This window comes from Bison bison, unplaced genomic scaffold (assembly GCF_000754665.1).
Source record: "Bison bison bison isolate TAMUID 2011002044 unplaced genomic scaffold, Bison_UMD1.0 scf7180017864134, whole genome shotgun sequence".
NCBI lineage: Eukaryota > Metazoa > Chordata > Mammalia > Artiodactyla > Bovidae > Bison > Bison bison.
The window spans coordinates 981,792-998,236 of record NW_011494706.1 but is presented as its reverse complement, the minus strand read 5'-3'; the positions used below and the strand labels follow the sequence as shown (position 1 = coordinate 998,236).

At 40.2% G+C, this 16,445-nt stretch overlaps 1 protein-coding gene across 3 annotated transcripts in view; it reads left to right on the top strand.

Moving 5' to 3' along the window:
- Positions 1-7,534, top strand: part of LOC104988414 (UBAP1-MVB12-associated (UMA)-domain containing protein 1-like) — a 257,738-nt gene extending 250,204 nt beyond the window's left edge. For all 3 annotated transcript variants that reach the window (XM_010839721.1, XM_010839722.1, XM_010839723.1), the window contains one exon: positions 5,771-7,534. In XM_010839721.1, the coding sequence (XP_010838023.1) occupies positions 5,771-6,028 (258 nt within the window). In that variant the 3' untranslated portion in view covers positions 6,029-7,534. The remainder of the gene's footprint in view (positions 1-5,770) is intronic.
- Positions 7,535-16,445: the final 8,911 nt, after the last annotated feature.

Genomic DNA, 16,445 nt, shown 5'->3' with positions numbered 1-16,445 from the left:
TTCCTTAAGCGCTGAGAAGATTTTACAGATTGAGCCTCATGAATTTTTACAGCCCGTCTGCAAGAAAGGGAGGAATAGAGCCTATAAACCACTCTGAATCATTCGAGACAAAGATAAGAGAACGTAAGGAACCCAAGATACACTTGGCTGGCTCATTTTTAACAGGTTAACTGATGAACAAGAAGTAATTTTTATACAGACATGAAAACACCTGGTTATTTGTAAATGATGTAGATAAGGAAATTTATTTTCTCCCTGAGATTAAAAACTGATTCTGACATGGTATACTCTCACTTACCCTTGTCAGGGCAAACTTAATTTGAAAAAGCAGTATGAAAGCTACATTATAGGAAGGACCTTATATTCAAGAGTATCATCATATCAGTAATTCTGTGAGCAAGATTAGTCACAAAAATAATGACTATGCTTTATGAGCATAATATTTGAAGTAATTTTTTAAAAATTTGGCTATAAACCGCAAGGTTAATTGATTCTTTTCTTCCCACTCTATTGTGGTTGACATACTCATTCTTCCCTTTAAAGACCCATTTTATTATGCAAATGGAAAAAAACTGAAAGACTCTGTGTGGGAGAGAGAAGGCTGCTTTCTGCAGGGGGACTCATGCACCTGTTTCGGCCTTCAGCCCCCACCGCTGCTGCCATTGGCTGCCAAGTCCGGGACTTGGTGATCAGGGCTAGTAGGTGTGGGGTCCTTGAATTTTGACTCCCATTCCCTTTGTGACTTTCTCTTATTTCGCTGTCTAATTTCTCCCCTTCCAACTCTCAGCATGCCAGCAGCAGCTGCATCGTGGCACTTGCCCTGCTGCCAAGAGGGCAGGCAGCCTCCTTGGAGACTGTACTGTGCGTTCTAGCCAACTGTTAAGAGCGAGATGCTGGAGTCAAGACATACAGACCGCTGATACTCAGATCCTTCTAGGGGGCATTTAATGGAACACTGTGTGCATGGTATTTTTTTAATTTAAATTTTGGAAACTTTTTATTATGCAAAGCCTTCAAACATATACCGAGGGAGAAAGAATACTGTAGTACATGCCCACGTACCTTTCTGTCCCTCCTCTTCACCCGTCATCAACACACAGACCGTCTTGTTTCACTGACCGTGCTGTTTTCCCCATGGTTTATCCAGGCTACCGGGAGATTTTTTTCCAGGGATAAATTTTTCTTAAATTATGCTTCTTTTCCATCCTTCTTCAATCTAAGATCTGTCCCCTCGATGATTTTCTCAATCCTTTCTTCCCAAAGGTAAGAGATATTAGAGTCTATTTTTTTTTCTTCTAAATTAAGCCAAGATGCTACTAAGCCAAGTAACTATCATGTTTTCCCCTAAATTTTTGAGGCTTTGTTCATTCAGTTAGCCAGTCTACCAAAGCATGGCTGAAGTGTGCTTAGAATATAGAGTTTTTTCAGTGTAACTGAATTTGAAACTCGTCTCACATCCAAGTATTAACCAGGCCCGCCCCTGCTTAGCCTCCAAGATCAGATGAGATTGGGCACCGCCTTCAGGGTGATATGGGTGGTAATAGGACACGCCCTACAGAGCTGTTGTAAGACTTGGAGAGTTAATATACCTAAGTGTTTAATACGTGCTAGTTGCTATCACCGTCACCACCGCCATCGTTTTTTGCCCCTCACCGTTCATTTGACAGAATGGAGAACTGAGGCCCAGGTGGATGAAGCAGCCTCCTTCCTTCAGGTCAGATGGCAGTTTTATCAGAAGAATTTGAACAAGAAGCCACATGTCTCAGTTCCTTTATTATGCTCTGTCCTCAAGGAATTATGCTCTGACAGCAAGAATGATTTGTAAAGGAAAGGGAAGAGGATTAATAGCAGCATGAACAAAGGAATAAATGTCGCTGCCAGAGGTAAACCTTAGAAGCTCATATGTTTAGAAAGCAGAGAGTGCTCTGGGTAACATGCCTCCTTTTTTAGTGGGAAGGTGAGATTATAGGAATGCTTTTGTTTAAGAAAGGAGATGATTTGGCTAATGAAACTGTAGAACACGTTTGGTACTCAAGGGAGGAAGAGAGGAAAGCTCGAGTATGGGATGTGATCAGCAGACCTAGGGAGCATTTGCCTGTGAGAGTAAGAGAGAAGACAAGCTCTGAGAGGAGAGAGGAAGGCAAGATTGTTTGAACCATCCATGAATGTCAAAAACAAAAGGACTGGATGGATCCTGGTCTTCACCTAAAGCCAAAAGGGGTCTGACGTTTCTAAAATTTTTATTTATCACTGACTTTAGCATGTGCTCAGGATTATTCTACTTACTTACGATTATTCATACAATTTTCATAACGACTGTATGGAATAGGCACTAATATTGGTTTCCTAATAGCTAAGGAAAAAGACACAGGAAGTTAAATAACTTGTCCCAGGCCATTTGTATATTTTTAAGGAGGATTTGTACCCAACCCAAATAGTCGGACTCTAGAATCTGTGTTCTTAAACACTCTGCCAGGCTGCTCCATGGTAACCGCAGCCCTGGTGTTTGCATAATATTGAGAAAACCAGTGTATAGTGATGCCCTTTAAAGAGGCTAGAATCCTGGCATTGTTGCTCACCAACACCTGTACTCTTGGCTGACGCAAGGACACGTAATACTTAAGTCCCAGTTAGGTTTCAGGAGGCGGTCTCTGCTCGGTCAGTGCATACGTGGACCTGTCTAATAAGATTCATCACTGGGTGACGTCATGTTTGTTCTAGTTGCCATCCTACGAAAGTACTCTGGTGATTTATTTTCACGTGAAGCTGTAAAACAACCCTGATAGGGATGTGTTTGGTACCTTCATTCATTCATTCACTGCCCAAGTACTTCTTGAGAGCCTCTGTTCTGGATGTTGGGGGGATGCCAGTGAAGAGAGCAGTTCCTTCTCTACAGAGTCTCCACGGAGTTTCCTTTTCTTAGGGGCCTCTTCTCTTCAGCATATAAACTACCATTATTGCTCCCAACTTCCAGAACAGAAAGAAAAATCAGGAGAAAGTTGTCTTGACCCTACTTTCCTTTCCAGCTACTGGCCATGTCTCTTTTCCCATTTGCAGCATAATATTTAGAAAGTAGCCTATCCTTGTATTGGTCTTCACTTTCTCTCCTGCTACTGTCTCCTAAATACATACCAAGCTGCCTTTCTCCACCAGATCACACCAGCTCCAGGCTTGACTCACGCCCCCCTGCCTTCTAACCACACCACTTAAATGTCTGTCCACTTTGCTTCACCCTTGACTCCACTTCTCTCTCACAGTCCACCATCTATTCCATCAGCACATCCTCCTGACTTTAGCCTTTAGGTCTCTCCAAAACCGCTTTCTCTCGCTTTTACTATCACAGCCCTAATCTACATCACTATCATCTCTCTTTCCCAGCTGGTCTTCCTACTTCCTTCCCCAACCCCTATACCCCTCACTGCCTGCTATCAACATGGCAACAAAACAGTTCTCTTAAGATGCCAGAGTATCTCTTCTTAAAAAAATATTATAATCCCACATATAGTGTATAGTGAAGTCGCTGAGTCATGTCTGACTCTTTGCAACCCCGTGGACTGTAGCCCACCAGGCTTCTCCATCCATGGGATTCTCCAGGCAAGAATACTGGAGTGGGTTCTTTCTCCAGGGGATCTTCCTTACCCAGGGATCGAACCCCAGTCTCCCTCATTGGAGGCAGACACTTTAACCTCTGAGCCACCAGGGAAGCCCATACAACAATATAAATGAATCTCATAATACAACACTGGATAAAAAAAGCCACAAACAGAGAGAGTTTATACTGTATGGTTACCTTCATTTAAAACGTAAAAAATAGGTGAACAGTCTATACAGTAAGAAGTCGGGATGGTGACTGAGGGGGTAGGCAGTTGACTGCAAATGAAAGAGAACGCCACGAGGGCCATTTCTATTTATCTGGGTTCTAGTATTTCACTGGTTAAAATGTACCAGCTATACACTTAAGATGTACTCCTTTCTGTAGTTTGCACTTGCATAAAAAGTTTTATAAAATTGTTATTTCTTACACAGAAAATCATTTGTTTCTAGACTTAAGAAAGAGGAATTTATCAGCATTTATAGCCATTATAGTATAAGGCCTCCTCAAGCAAAAGTCTTGACCACTCTCTTTTATTCACCAAATATTTACTGAGCACTAGACACTGAATCTGGCATTTGGGATACAGTGGTGAACATTAAAGGAAAAAACTGCTTACGCTTCTGAGGGATGATAATCAGAATAAAGTACAGAATATATCACCAGGTGCCAAGAGGGCAGAAGCAGGAGAGGCGGGCGGAGAATGCTGGAGGGGATGAGGTGCGGGCTCATGGGACAGCCAGGAAGGCCTCATTGAGAAGGTGACGTTTGGGCCCGCACTGGGAAGGATTGGAGGGAAGGAGCCCCATGTGTATCCGGGAGAAGGGTCTGCAGGGTCCAGCCTGAGGCAGAAATGGGCTGACTGTGCAAGAGCCATGGCAAGAATAGAGGGACTAGAGGAGTCCGAACAAGGACAGACCAGCCAGGCTAGTGTCAGGGAGATGCCTGTGGCCAGATCACCGTGGGCCTTGTAAAGGCTCAGGAGTTTGATTCTGCATGAGACCTTGCGAAATGGGGAGTAAATTTTTGCCTGACCTGGTTTGGTTCGGGGTCAGCTGCTTGTAGTGGGAGGCTCTTCATTCCAATTGCTGTAATCTACTTCTGTTCCTCGTCCATGCTGCTGTTGGTGAACGGGTGCCGGCTCACTGCACCAGCCCAGGGCTTGCGCCCAGTGCTACTGTGAACTCGTGCTGCAGGTCTTTTGGTAAACTTCTGTAAGAGACACCAATTTTAAATAAATCAAACAAAATATATCAATTCTTCTTCTTATTCTCATAATAACATAGCATTTTAGTCCCATCGTAGGCAGCTTATCAGTCACTGGTTCGGTGCATGTTAGAAGTCAGTTCCCAAGTACACATGAGGGTAAAGCAGGAACGTATGAAAGGCAGAGAATACAGAGATGGGTACAATGGATTGTGTGCCCCCAGGGACCCTAGATTCTCTTTGCTAGTTGCATTTTATTGTGCTTATGTCTTAACCCCAAAGACACGTAAAGGAAACACCAAATACTATCCCGGGCAAGCTGCCCTGTAACCGTGCTGAAGCAGGCAAGGTCACTTTGGCTGTGTTGATAGAAGATTTCAGAAAGAAGCTGGAGATCCTGTGGAGCCTGAAAGGTGACGTCAGACTTGGAAAAGCAGCGAGAGAGACTTTGTGGACATGATCTGGTCTAGGGAAACGGCAAGAGTGCGCGTCTGTATCTGAGGGGCTTGTGGGTGGTTCATCTGAGTAAGGCTGGGCTTCGGATTCATTTTAACACCTAGAGATATATAGATGGATGTGTTTCTCAAGTAAGTAAATAGCGGCGTTCTAATCTGAGAATGGGCTTCCCTGGTGGCTCAGCGGTAAAGAACCTGCCTGCCAATGTAGGAGAGCTATAGGAGACGGGGCTTCAATCCCTGGGTTGGGAAGATCCTAGCAAGAAGGCAATGGCAACCCACTGCAGTACTCTTGCCTGGAGAATCCCATGGACAGAGGAGCCTGACAGGCTGTAGTCCATAGGGTCGCAAAGAGGTAGACAGGACTGAGCAAGTAAACAATGGCAGCCTGGGACTATTTATATACTCTGCATTTCTCAATCGCCTTGAGATGTTAATGCCACGTTTTGCTATGTTAATGCCATAGAACCTCAAAGTCTGTAAGATCGAAATGACTTACATATATATGTATTTTTAGACTGGCAAAGAAAACTCATCCAGTGTGACTGTGGCAGGGCCTGAGACGGAAACTAAGGCAGGCCAGACCCTGGAGAACAGCTCACTAATGGCCGAGCTCCTGAGCGACGTGCCCTTCACCTTGGCCCCACACGTGCTGGCCGTGCAGGGCACCATCAGTGACCTTCCCGACCACTTACTCTCCTATGATGTCAGCGAAAACTTATCAAGGTTTTGGTATGATTTCACTCTTGAAAACTCAGTACTCTATGGTTCATAATCGTTATGTCTGTGTGCACCTTAACAAGCTTTGAAACAAAAGTTTGACGATTTTATTTAACTTGTCTGATATTTTTTGTAAAGGCCCTTAAAGGTCCTCAGAAAGCAAGGATCATGAAGCAGATAATAATATATTCATTGCTCTATTTTTTTAGAATAAAGCATATTTGTATAAAAATTAAACGTAAGGTCTACTTCCTTTCCCCCTAGTAATAAATACAAAGATTAATTTATCAAGGTTTTTTGAAAGATTTTGTCAACCAGTCTCTCAAAATATAGCACCTCACATGTATCTTAGAAAAACTGTGAAAAAGAACTGAGGCATTTTTTTTTTTTTGGCACAACTCTGAAATCTCTACTTAGAGTGTGACTTCTCTGGTTTGGAGGAAAACTTAATGTTATCCTCTTTCTCCTTCCACTGTGTTTATGAATGAATTCAGACAAAAAAAAAAAAAGTTGCTAGTTAGCTTAATGTCTTCAGTCTTAATTTAGACATTGATGTGGAAATTTACAACTTTTCCTAGAAAGCAATAGTAGTTTGCTGAGACAAGAATGCTGTATGAAGAATGCTCTGGATACTGTTTCTTTTGAATGACAGATTCTCCTTAAGCCCATGGCAGTCTTCACCTCGATGGAGACCCAGGTTCCTGTCTTTATTTTTTGCTACTTCATGGTTTGCTCTCTCACCAGCTTTACAAGAACATTCTCTGCTTCTGGCTCAGTTGGCATTTTCCCTCCTTACCTCCTATATTTCTGGTTTATGAAGAGACCCGCATTCCTTTCCAACCTCTCTGCCTCCCAGAGAAAAGGAGCTTGTGATGATACGTATTATTGCTGATAAAGCCCTTATTTAGACATCTGTTGCCCACAACACAGTTCTGACTGACATAGAAAACTGCCATTGGTCCATAAACTATAAAGGGAAGAGATGTGAGGGTATTTTCTATGCCAGAGAAAATTTAAATTACATTTGTTCTGATTAGTGGCAATACAATTTATTGATTCTGTGCCAAATCTTATATTTTTCATGAAGATAGAGTGCCATAGCAAAACTAAACACTGTGCATAATAATACATGAATTAAGTTTTAATGTGGCATGCATGTTTGTTTAATAAATGTGGCATGGTCTTGATAAACTGTTACATGATTTAAGAGTTAAATGTACATTTATATTGACAAAAATATGCTTTATTTACAAATAATGATACCATATGAGGTGAATGATTAAATCAGATCTTTACATAGTTTTCATAAAACATCAGTCTAGGAAATCTAATTTATTACTAAGACAAATGTGAACATTTTATAGCAGTTTTTGTGAAAACATTTTTTTCAATATTCATGTAAATATACCTTAACACCAAATGTAAGCAAGTCATCAGTTTGATATGTGTTTTGTCTGAAGTACTTATACATTTCATTTATATGTATGTCTACCATGTTTAATCTTATAAGTATTTTAATTTGTCTATAAAAGATAAATAAACATGAATTTTAAAAAACTGATACTTTTTTTTTTTTTACTATTTTCAGATCCAGAAATAATGGTTTTCTTTGTGTTATTCATATCTGAGTGCAAATTACTGATTCTTTGAGAGGCCAAGATTTAAGTACACAGTTTTTGTAGTGCAGAGAAAAATGAAATTTCCTCTGATATACAGGTAAAATGACTAGTCCTAGATCCTTAAGACTACAGAGATTTGGGAGAAATCACATGGACAGCTCAAGGTAGATCTCCATCATCACAAAATTCAGTAAAGGCCAGTGTTACTGTCCTGTTTTTAACAAAACATTGTAAACATGGCCATTTTAATTTTCTTACTCTCTATATAAATCAACTGTTACTCTTCTAAAACTGAAAAAACATTAGAAATCAACTATCCAACTTCATTTTACCCAAGAGAAACTTGAAGCCTAGAAAGGTGAAGTGATTTAAGTCACCTCATTAGTGATAAATATTTACTTGAATAGTGTTAATAGTTTTGATATGAATTATAACAAAGTTTGTATGCTCTGGTATATTTGAGGCAGCCAGAGGTTGTAATGATTTATACTTAAACAGGCTGTGAGATTTGGAGTTAGTCTCCTAATTTCTAGAGTCCTTAGTTCTTTCTCCTGTTATAAATAATAATGGTATGCACTTTACAGGATTGTGGTAGGGTTTTAGGTGGGGTATGTTAAATGCCTAACAACAGAAAGCTTGAACACGACATAGGAGTTCTGGAAACAGAGCTCTTATAATTCTTATTACTAACCACACACACTCAGCAGTCTGATAAAATGCAAAATACATACTAACTGACCTGCTTAAAGTATAATATAAAAATAGCTACCTACATTTATTGTAGAGCCTTCCCACCCCATTATTTTTTTCTATTAAATACCTCACTAAGGAAAACATTGCTAAAATAGGTTGGCTGACTCTTCTGTAATTCCTTAGTTACGACTTCCACAGAGAACATTTTCTTTATTCCTCTCTTTATCAAGCATCATGGCCCCTTTTCTCAATATAAGTAATCATTATAAAATACTGTTGATACAGAATGTACAAGCAATTGTACTGAATTTTTAACCCTAAAATATATTCAGGAAGTTTCATATTTCTTTTTCAGCTTCTTTACTGACATTTGCATTCTTTAGAGAGGTGATTCTGACCAATTAATTAATGTGGTTAAATTGTGATTGAACTTTTAAAACTGTACCATTAAATGTTAACAAGAGAGCATTTTTTTGTTAACATTTCTAGAAACACAAATAGTTTTTTACGTAAACATTCATGGATACTACTTTTTTTCTCTTTATCAAAGTAAAATGATAAATTGAGAACAGTATAAATGGAAAACTAATTCAAAAAGATACATGTACCCCAATGTTTATAGCAGCACCATTTACAACAGCCAGAGCATGGAAGCAAGCTAAATGTCCATCAACAGAGGAACTGCTAAGGTTGTGTGTGTGTGGGTCTGGGTGTGTGGTGTGTAATGGAATATCACTCAGCTGTTTCAAAAAGAATGAACTAATGCCATTGTAGTACATGGATGGACCTAGAGATTAGCATATTAAGTGAAGACAGAGAAAGACAAACGTGTGCTATCACTTACATGTAGAATCTAAAGACAAATGTACACATCAACTAACCTACGAAACAGAAAGAGAGTTGCATATGTTGACAACAAATTTACAGTTACCAGGAGGGAATGGGAGAGGGATAAGTGGGAAACCGGGGTCCGCATGCACACACCACTATGTATAAGACAGATAATAAGGACCTACTGTACAGCACAGGGAATCTACTCAATATTCAGTAATCCAGATGGGAAAAGAATTTGAAATGAATAGATACATGTGTAACTGAATCACTTTGCTATATACCTGAAACTAACACAACATTGTTAATCAACTGTTCTCCAATATAAAATGAAAATTAAAAATAATTAAAAAATACTACATTGCTAAAAAAAATGCTAACCATCCCAAAAAACAAAAACAAAAGATACTCCCTTATAACATCTTATAATAGTAACTCTTTGGCTGATGCAATTTCAGTCTTTCAAAGTCAGGAGAAAAGAATAGAAAGAAAACAGAATGAAATGCCTTCTAAAACTCCTAGAGACCTGATTTATTTTCATTCTAAAGTACAGAATGGAGTAGCAGAGAGAGAATCTCATTCATGTTCTAAAACTGGCATAAGGAGCCTACCCTCTTACCTCTCATGATAAGAACTGACAAATGAACAGCATAGTCTAACAATATGTTACCTTCAGAGGTGACTACGTTTTCATAATAATGTCATTAATAACATTCGCATGCAGTGTATTGGATACATGGTTGAATGATGTTACACCAGTAGAGCTGCTGAGAAATATGGGATTGTGGATTTATCTTTTGAGTATCTGTGTCATGTTACTAAGGGCACGACCTAAATATGACTGGAAAACCTAAAATTCTCAGAATAGGTTTGACGCCATTTACACATTGGTCTGAAACACAGAAAACCCGTATGTGTCAGGAAGATGACTCTTTATGCCATATAGTTCAGTGGCACCCCATACAGGTGGGGTGAAAAAGAGAAAATGATGTAATGATTGATGCGTTGGAACTCTGCTACTAGCCATGCTAGTCAATGTAGTCACGTGTTAATCATTTTTAAAGAAATGTTTTATTTACAGATTCATTAAAAAGCTACATAAATAATGCAGAATTCTTATATCCCTCTTATCCGGGTTTCACTATTTTGAACATCTTACATTAGTATGATACATTTGCTATAACTAAATTATTGAGATATTACTATTAACTAAAGTCCACACTCTACTCAGACTTGATTTCTTCTAATGTTTTTTTGCCCTTCCAGCATTCTATCCAGTGTAACCCATTACATTAATTATCATGTCTCCTTAGCCTCCTTTAGGCTGTGACAGCTTCTCAGACATTTCTTGTTTACAGTGGCCATGACAGTTCTGTGGAGTACTGATCAGGTGTTTTGTGGAATGTGCCTCAATTGGGATTTAATCTAATATTTTCAAATGGTGAGACTGTGGTTATGGGCTTTGGGAGGAAGACTGCAAAGGTGAAGTGCCCTTTGATGAGATCATGTCATATCAAGGATGCATACTCTCCACATGACAGCCTGATGTTAACCATTATCATCTGGCCCAGGTGTGTTCGCCAGTTTTCTCCACTGTAAAGTAACTCTCTCCCTATTCTTTTCACACTCTACTCTTTGGAGTTAAATCACAAAGCACAGCCCACACTCACGGGACAGGGAAGTAAGCTTCACCTCCTTGTGGGGTGAGTAACCACATAAGTTATTTGGAGTTCTTGCTTATGAGATAAATGTCTCTTCTCTCCTATTTATTTCTCCATCACTTTGTTTTTTATGTTGGAACTCAAGAGTATTCAATCCCTTCCCCCCCCCAAATACAAATCAATGGTGACCAAGAGACATGTTTACATTTTTATAAAAGTTAATAAAGATAAGCTGGAACATTTTTCATGGTGCTGATGAATACTATTTGACATTGGGTGTGATAATATGTTCTATAGTTTCCCCAGACTTCATCTTCCTGTAAATATCAGATGTGTTTCTCCTGCACTTGCCATGACTCCGTGTTCACCCTCGACATTCCCTGAAGGCTGTGAGCGTTGCCTTGTGAGTGGAGCCCTCTAAGATACTTGGCTTTTCCCCACCTCATTCCCATGACGATTGCATCTTACACATAATGACCTTCTTCCGCAAGTGATGTGGAGGCAAGGTTATAGTGTAACCATTTTCCTCTTTATAGAACCAAGAGAATTCATGAGCTCTTCTCTATAGTAGATACCATTTTTTGTCTGTTTGTTTTAGTCACAGCAAAGACAAGTTATAGCTCCTTAAGTTTCTAAAGAAATGGTTCATTTTCAACCTTTGGGAAGTAATTTTAAGAAACAGTATAAGGAAACTCAGTCTTTTATCAGAGGGAGGAGGTGCCCAAAAAACTCTTATTTTTACTTCTGCTTAATCAAAACACTGTGTGCTAAAACAAGGTTAATCTCATCCAATTTCTGCGAGGAAAAATATCAATCAAAGCAAAAGAGCGTCTTATTTGTCCTTGGAAGAAAGCTGAATATAGTTCCTTGTCAAGAATTTGCTCAGTCCCAATTTTCACCCCCACAAAGGAAATAAATTCCTTATAATCAAAGGTAAGGCCAAGGATAATTGCATCCAGAACAACCCATCAGCACGTTAACTCTGACCCAGGCCCACAGACAGCTTGTTAGTTACCACCCAGGCCAGAGAGACAGACAATAGACCATTTCAGAGGTCAGTTAAGGAGACGGCCTCCCACTTAGGACTGCTGCCAGGGACCTACGATCCAGTGTCTGACATCTGGGTTCTGCAGCTGCCAAGCCTGCCCTTGTGTGGCCACAGGTGTTGGCTATAACTCTCAGACACATGGAAGAAGTAGCGGAGTAATGTCAGCTTCACTATGCACATGTATGTTTGTAAGTGTGTGTGTTCATTTTGCTTTCCAAAAGGCACATGATTTTTTTTTGTTTGTTTCAAAATTAATGTATTTCTGCATTATGGCAAGGAAGAGTTGGGAAACTAACAAAGAAGAAGCTTTTGTTCAAGAACAAGGGCAAAACAAAGCCGAGTTCTTACACCCACAGGTTAGGCCATACACGCACAGGCTGTGTGTGGCATTGCTGGCTTAGTCTTTTGAATAGGTCTTCCCTGGAGCAAAAAAAAAAAAACAGAAATGGATGCAGAAACACCAACAGGCAAACACAGAACCTAAATATTTATTTTCTTCCTATATCCCCTGCCATCCTTGTTCTGGATCTTCATGAGAATTTGTACTCATCAATGTGTTTTTGAATCTGGGATAGACTGTATCTAGGTTTAATTTCACACAGCATGAACTGTACCCATCACTTAACACACTTAAAGCTGTAAAACTAAGCTCTCCTCTTCCCCTTGCTCCTGTTTCTGAGGCAAATCTAGAAGTTTCTGTCTTAGGTATTTGAGGTCCTAACCCTAAAGATTGCACTCATCTCACACACTAGTAAAGTAATGCTCAAAATTCTCCAAGCCAGGCTTCAGCAATACATGAACTGTGAATTTCCAGATGTTCAAGCTGGTTTTAGAAAAGGCAGAGGAACCAGAGATCAAATTGCCAACATCCACTGGCTCATCGAAAAAGCAAGAGAGTTCCAGAAAAACATCTATTTCTGCTTTATGGACTATACCAAAGCCTTTGTGTGGATCACAATAAACTGTGGAAAATTCTGAATGAAACAGGCATACCAAACCACCTGACCTGTCTCTCGAGAAACCTGTACGCAGGTCAGGAAGCAACAGTTAGAACTGGACATGGAACAACAGACTGGTTCCAAATAGGAAAAGGAATACGTCAAGGTGTATATTGTCACCCTGCTTATTGAACTTATATGCAGAGTACATCATGAGAAACGCTGGGCTGGAAGAAGCACAAGCTGGAATCAAGATTGCTGGGAGAAATCTCAATAACCTCAGATATGCAGATGACACCACCCTTATGGCAGAAAGTGAAGACAAACTTTCTTGATGAAAGTGAAAGAGGAGAGTGAAAAAGTTGGCTTAAAGCTCAACATTCAGAAAACTAAGATCATGGCATCTGGTCCCGTCACTTCATGGGAAATAGATGGGGAAACAGTGGAAACAGTGTCAGACTTTATTTTTCTGGGTTCCAAAATCACTACAGATGGTGACTGCAGCCATGAAATTAAAAGATGCTTACTCCTTAGAAGGAAAGTTATGACCAACCTAGATAGCATATTGAAAAGCAGAGACCTTACTTTACCAACAAAGGTCCGTCTAGTCAAGGCTATGGTTTTTCCAGTGGTCATGTATGGATGTGAGAGTTGGACTGTGAAGAAAGCTGAGCACAGAAGAATTGATGCTTTTGAACTGTGGTGTTGGAGAAGACTCTTGAGAGTCCCTTGGACTGCAAGGAGATTCAACCAGTCCATTCTAAAGGAGATCAGTCCTGGGTGTTAATTGGAAGGAATGATGCTGAAGCTGAAACTCCAGTACTTTGGCCACCTCGTGCAAAGAGTTGAATCACTGGAAAAGACTCTGATGGTGGGAGGGATTGGGGGCAGGAGGTGAAGGGGACGACAGAGGATGAGATGGCTGGATGGCATCACCAACTCGATGGACGTGAGTTTGAGTGAACTCTGGGAGTTAGTGATGGACAGGGAGGCCTGGCATGCTGCAATTCATGGGGTCGCAAAGAGTCAGACATGACTGAGCAACTAAACTGAACTGAACCCTAAAGATTTGGGCAGTGGTAGAAATGGATAATTAAGAGAAGGGAACTAAACTGGTAAGAACTATGAAGAGCTAATAGTCAAGAGCATTTATAACTGTATTTCCATAATTAAACATACACTTTCCCCTTGGTTTGCCTGCTTTGGAGCTTGTATTTAGACACTGAATTTAATGGAGGAGGAATGAATCTTCAGATTTCATCTTACTGAGCCTTTTCTAAAGAGAAATGCTTGTATCCTAAGGCCAGGGGTTCTCCATCTTTTAAGACCAATGTGCCCTACAGTGTTTTCCATACTGTCTTCTAAGTATTTCACCAGCCACGAAAATTTTTAACAGGTTTTATTGTGTATTTTCTATTCCAAAAATAGCAGGTCAGTTGAATATGCTTTTTCCAAGCACAGCCACCACCTCCATTTTCCTTAAGAACCTATGCGCTCTTGTTGATGTTCCTTCAGTCTATGCTTAGCACATAAACACATCCTCGATCAGCATTTGTTGAATGGTTGAGTCAACCAGTATAATAAATCACCACATTATCTGTACGGGAGACTTCCCAAAAGCAAAGGAATAGAATTTCAAAACTTTTGTCATTTTTCAGGCCCCAGTAAGTTCCCCAAATTATCATGCTGTGTTTACACAGCTGAAAGTAATGCTTAGTTTACCAAGCGTCTACAAATTGTGCCTTTTGTCTGTTTCGGGTACTCTCCGTGTTTTCCTGGTTGTGTTTTCCTCTGCCCATAATAACTGTGTATGTCCTCTTGATGAGTGAGGCCTGATTCTAGACAACATAGTGTATTTTGGTGCTGTGGATTCGCACTGGAGGTTTTGTCTGGCAGCCTACTCTCCCTTGTGTGCTTTTGGTTATGTTTGTGTGTGTTCATGACACAGAGTTTATTAATCCTGTCTGACCTGTTCTTCAGAATGGTTTCCTTTTTCATATGTTTTCCATTGAGCACACTTGGATATTTTAAATGACCAGCTTTTAGGGGAAAACAGTTTTCTAGAAACAGTAGTACACGTTCTTTTGGGACTCGTCAGTGTCTGTCTCACATTTCCTACTCAGCCAGCTCTTCCCTCTTCCTATAAACATGTTCAGATCTCTCCCCTCCACCTCCAGCTATAAACTCCTTTTCCTTCTCTTTAGTGTCCAGCTTCTTGAGAGAGTAGTTTGTGCCTCCACTTCTTTCTAGTCTTTCACTGACCCTCTGATTAATCTGATTGCCTATCCCTGTTTAGAACTTCCAGAGAGCTGATTCATACAAGAGCCACCTCCAACCTGCCAAAGGCCTTACCTCAATTCCCTAGTGGCAATTTATCACTGTTGATTAATTCCAGGTTCCTGAAACCAACCCTGCCTTTCCAGCCTCACCTAATGCTATTCTCACTCAGGGCCTCTGCGTTCTTGCCCTGGTAAGTGATGCCCTGTCCCCAAGCATGCCCTACCTTCTCTCACCATCCTTGCATTTCCTTCTTTTTCGCTTGTACCACCCTGACCTTCCTTCTTCTTCTTGTTTTGTTGTTTGTTTTCCAGTCAAAAACATCTCTTAGGGGATGCTTTATGGAATATAGAGGATATGAAATTTAGGATCACAAGATAAAGCAATCCTCTCAAAAGTCAGCCCAACCCTCAATGCTCTGCAGATGTAAAACCACTGGTGAGACTCACTGAAAGCACTTTGTCACAGAGGAGGCTTTTTGTGAACATTCACAAGAGTATCTGTTAAGTGCCAGACCACATCACATTACACTCATGCAGCAACAATGCATTCGTACCTTTTTCATTAGTCACTAGTGGTCAGCTTCAGAAAACACCAGAAAGAAGCACAAGAGGGCTCACAAAATGGGTTAAAAAAAGAACCTGTCCTTGAAAAGCACACTGAAATGGAGGACCAGAAGACATTTTTTAAAGTATGCACCCTGCAGAAAGTATTCATTCCATGATCTCAAGTGACCCAACCTGTGATAAATGTTGTTACAAGGTTTCACTCAAGTAGCACCTCCTCTGGGAGCCTTTCCTTATTCTTCCTAAGCGGGACTGGATTTCCTGACACGGTCCTGCCGTGGGTCGTATACACAGTATACGCTCCTGTGTGCGCTTCTTTCAAGGCCCTTGACCCACAGTATTGTAATTGTTTCCTCACTTGTCCACTGCACAGCTCTGTGAGTGGACCCTAACATACATGTGCTACCATGGTTACCATGCTGCTGCCATAGTGTGCGTGCTCAGAACAAGTTGGCTGAATGGACACATGATGGAATCACCATTAATCCAAGGAAATGTATGATATTTTTCATCTACGGTAGAATTTGCCTTTGAGTGTCTTTTTGGAAGCCTTTAAGCATCCTTCTAGATGTTTGTACTAGAACATGCTAAATTTATTAATGGCCCTAAATTTATCTTGTATCCTACATAATTTAGCTCTTAAATTTTTTGAAAGTAGAAATCTACCTTTGGTTTGGTTAGCTGTATCAGGAGTACTAATACTTCTTAGTATTGGATACAAAATGTAATAAATACCAAAAGAATTTTTTGTGTTTATTATCACCTTTTTCAGACAGTGTTAAGTCTTTAGATTAAATCTGGGGAGTTTAAGTGACTGTAAATCCATCTGTCATAACTTG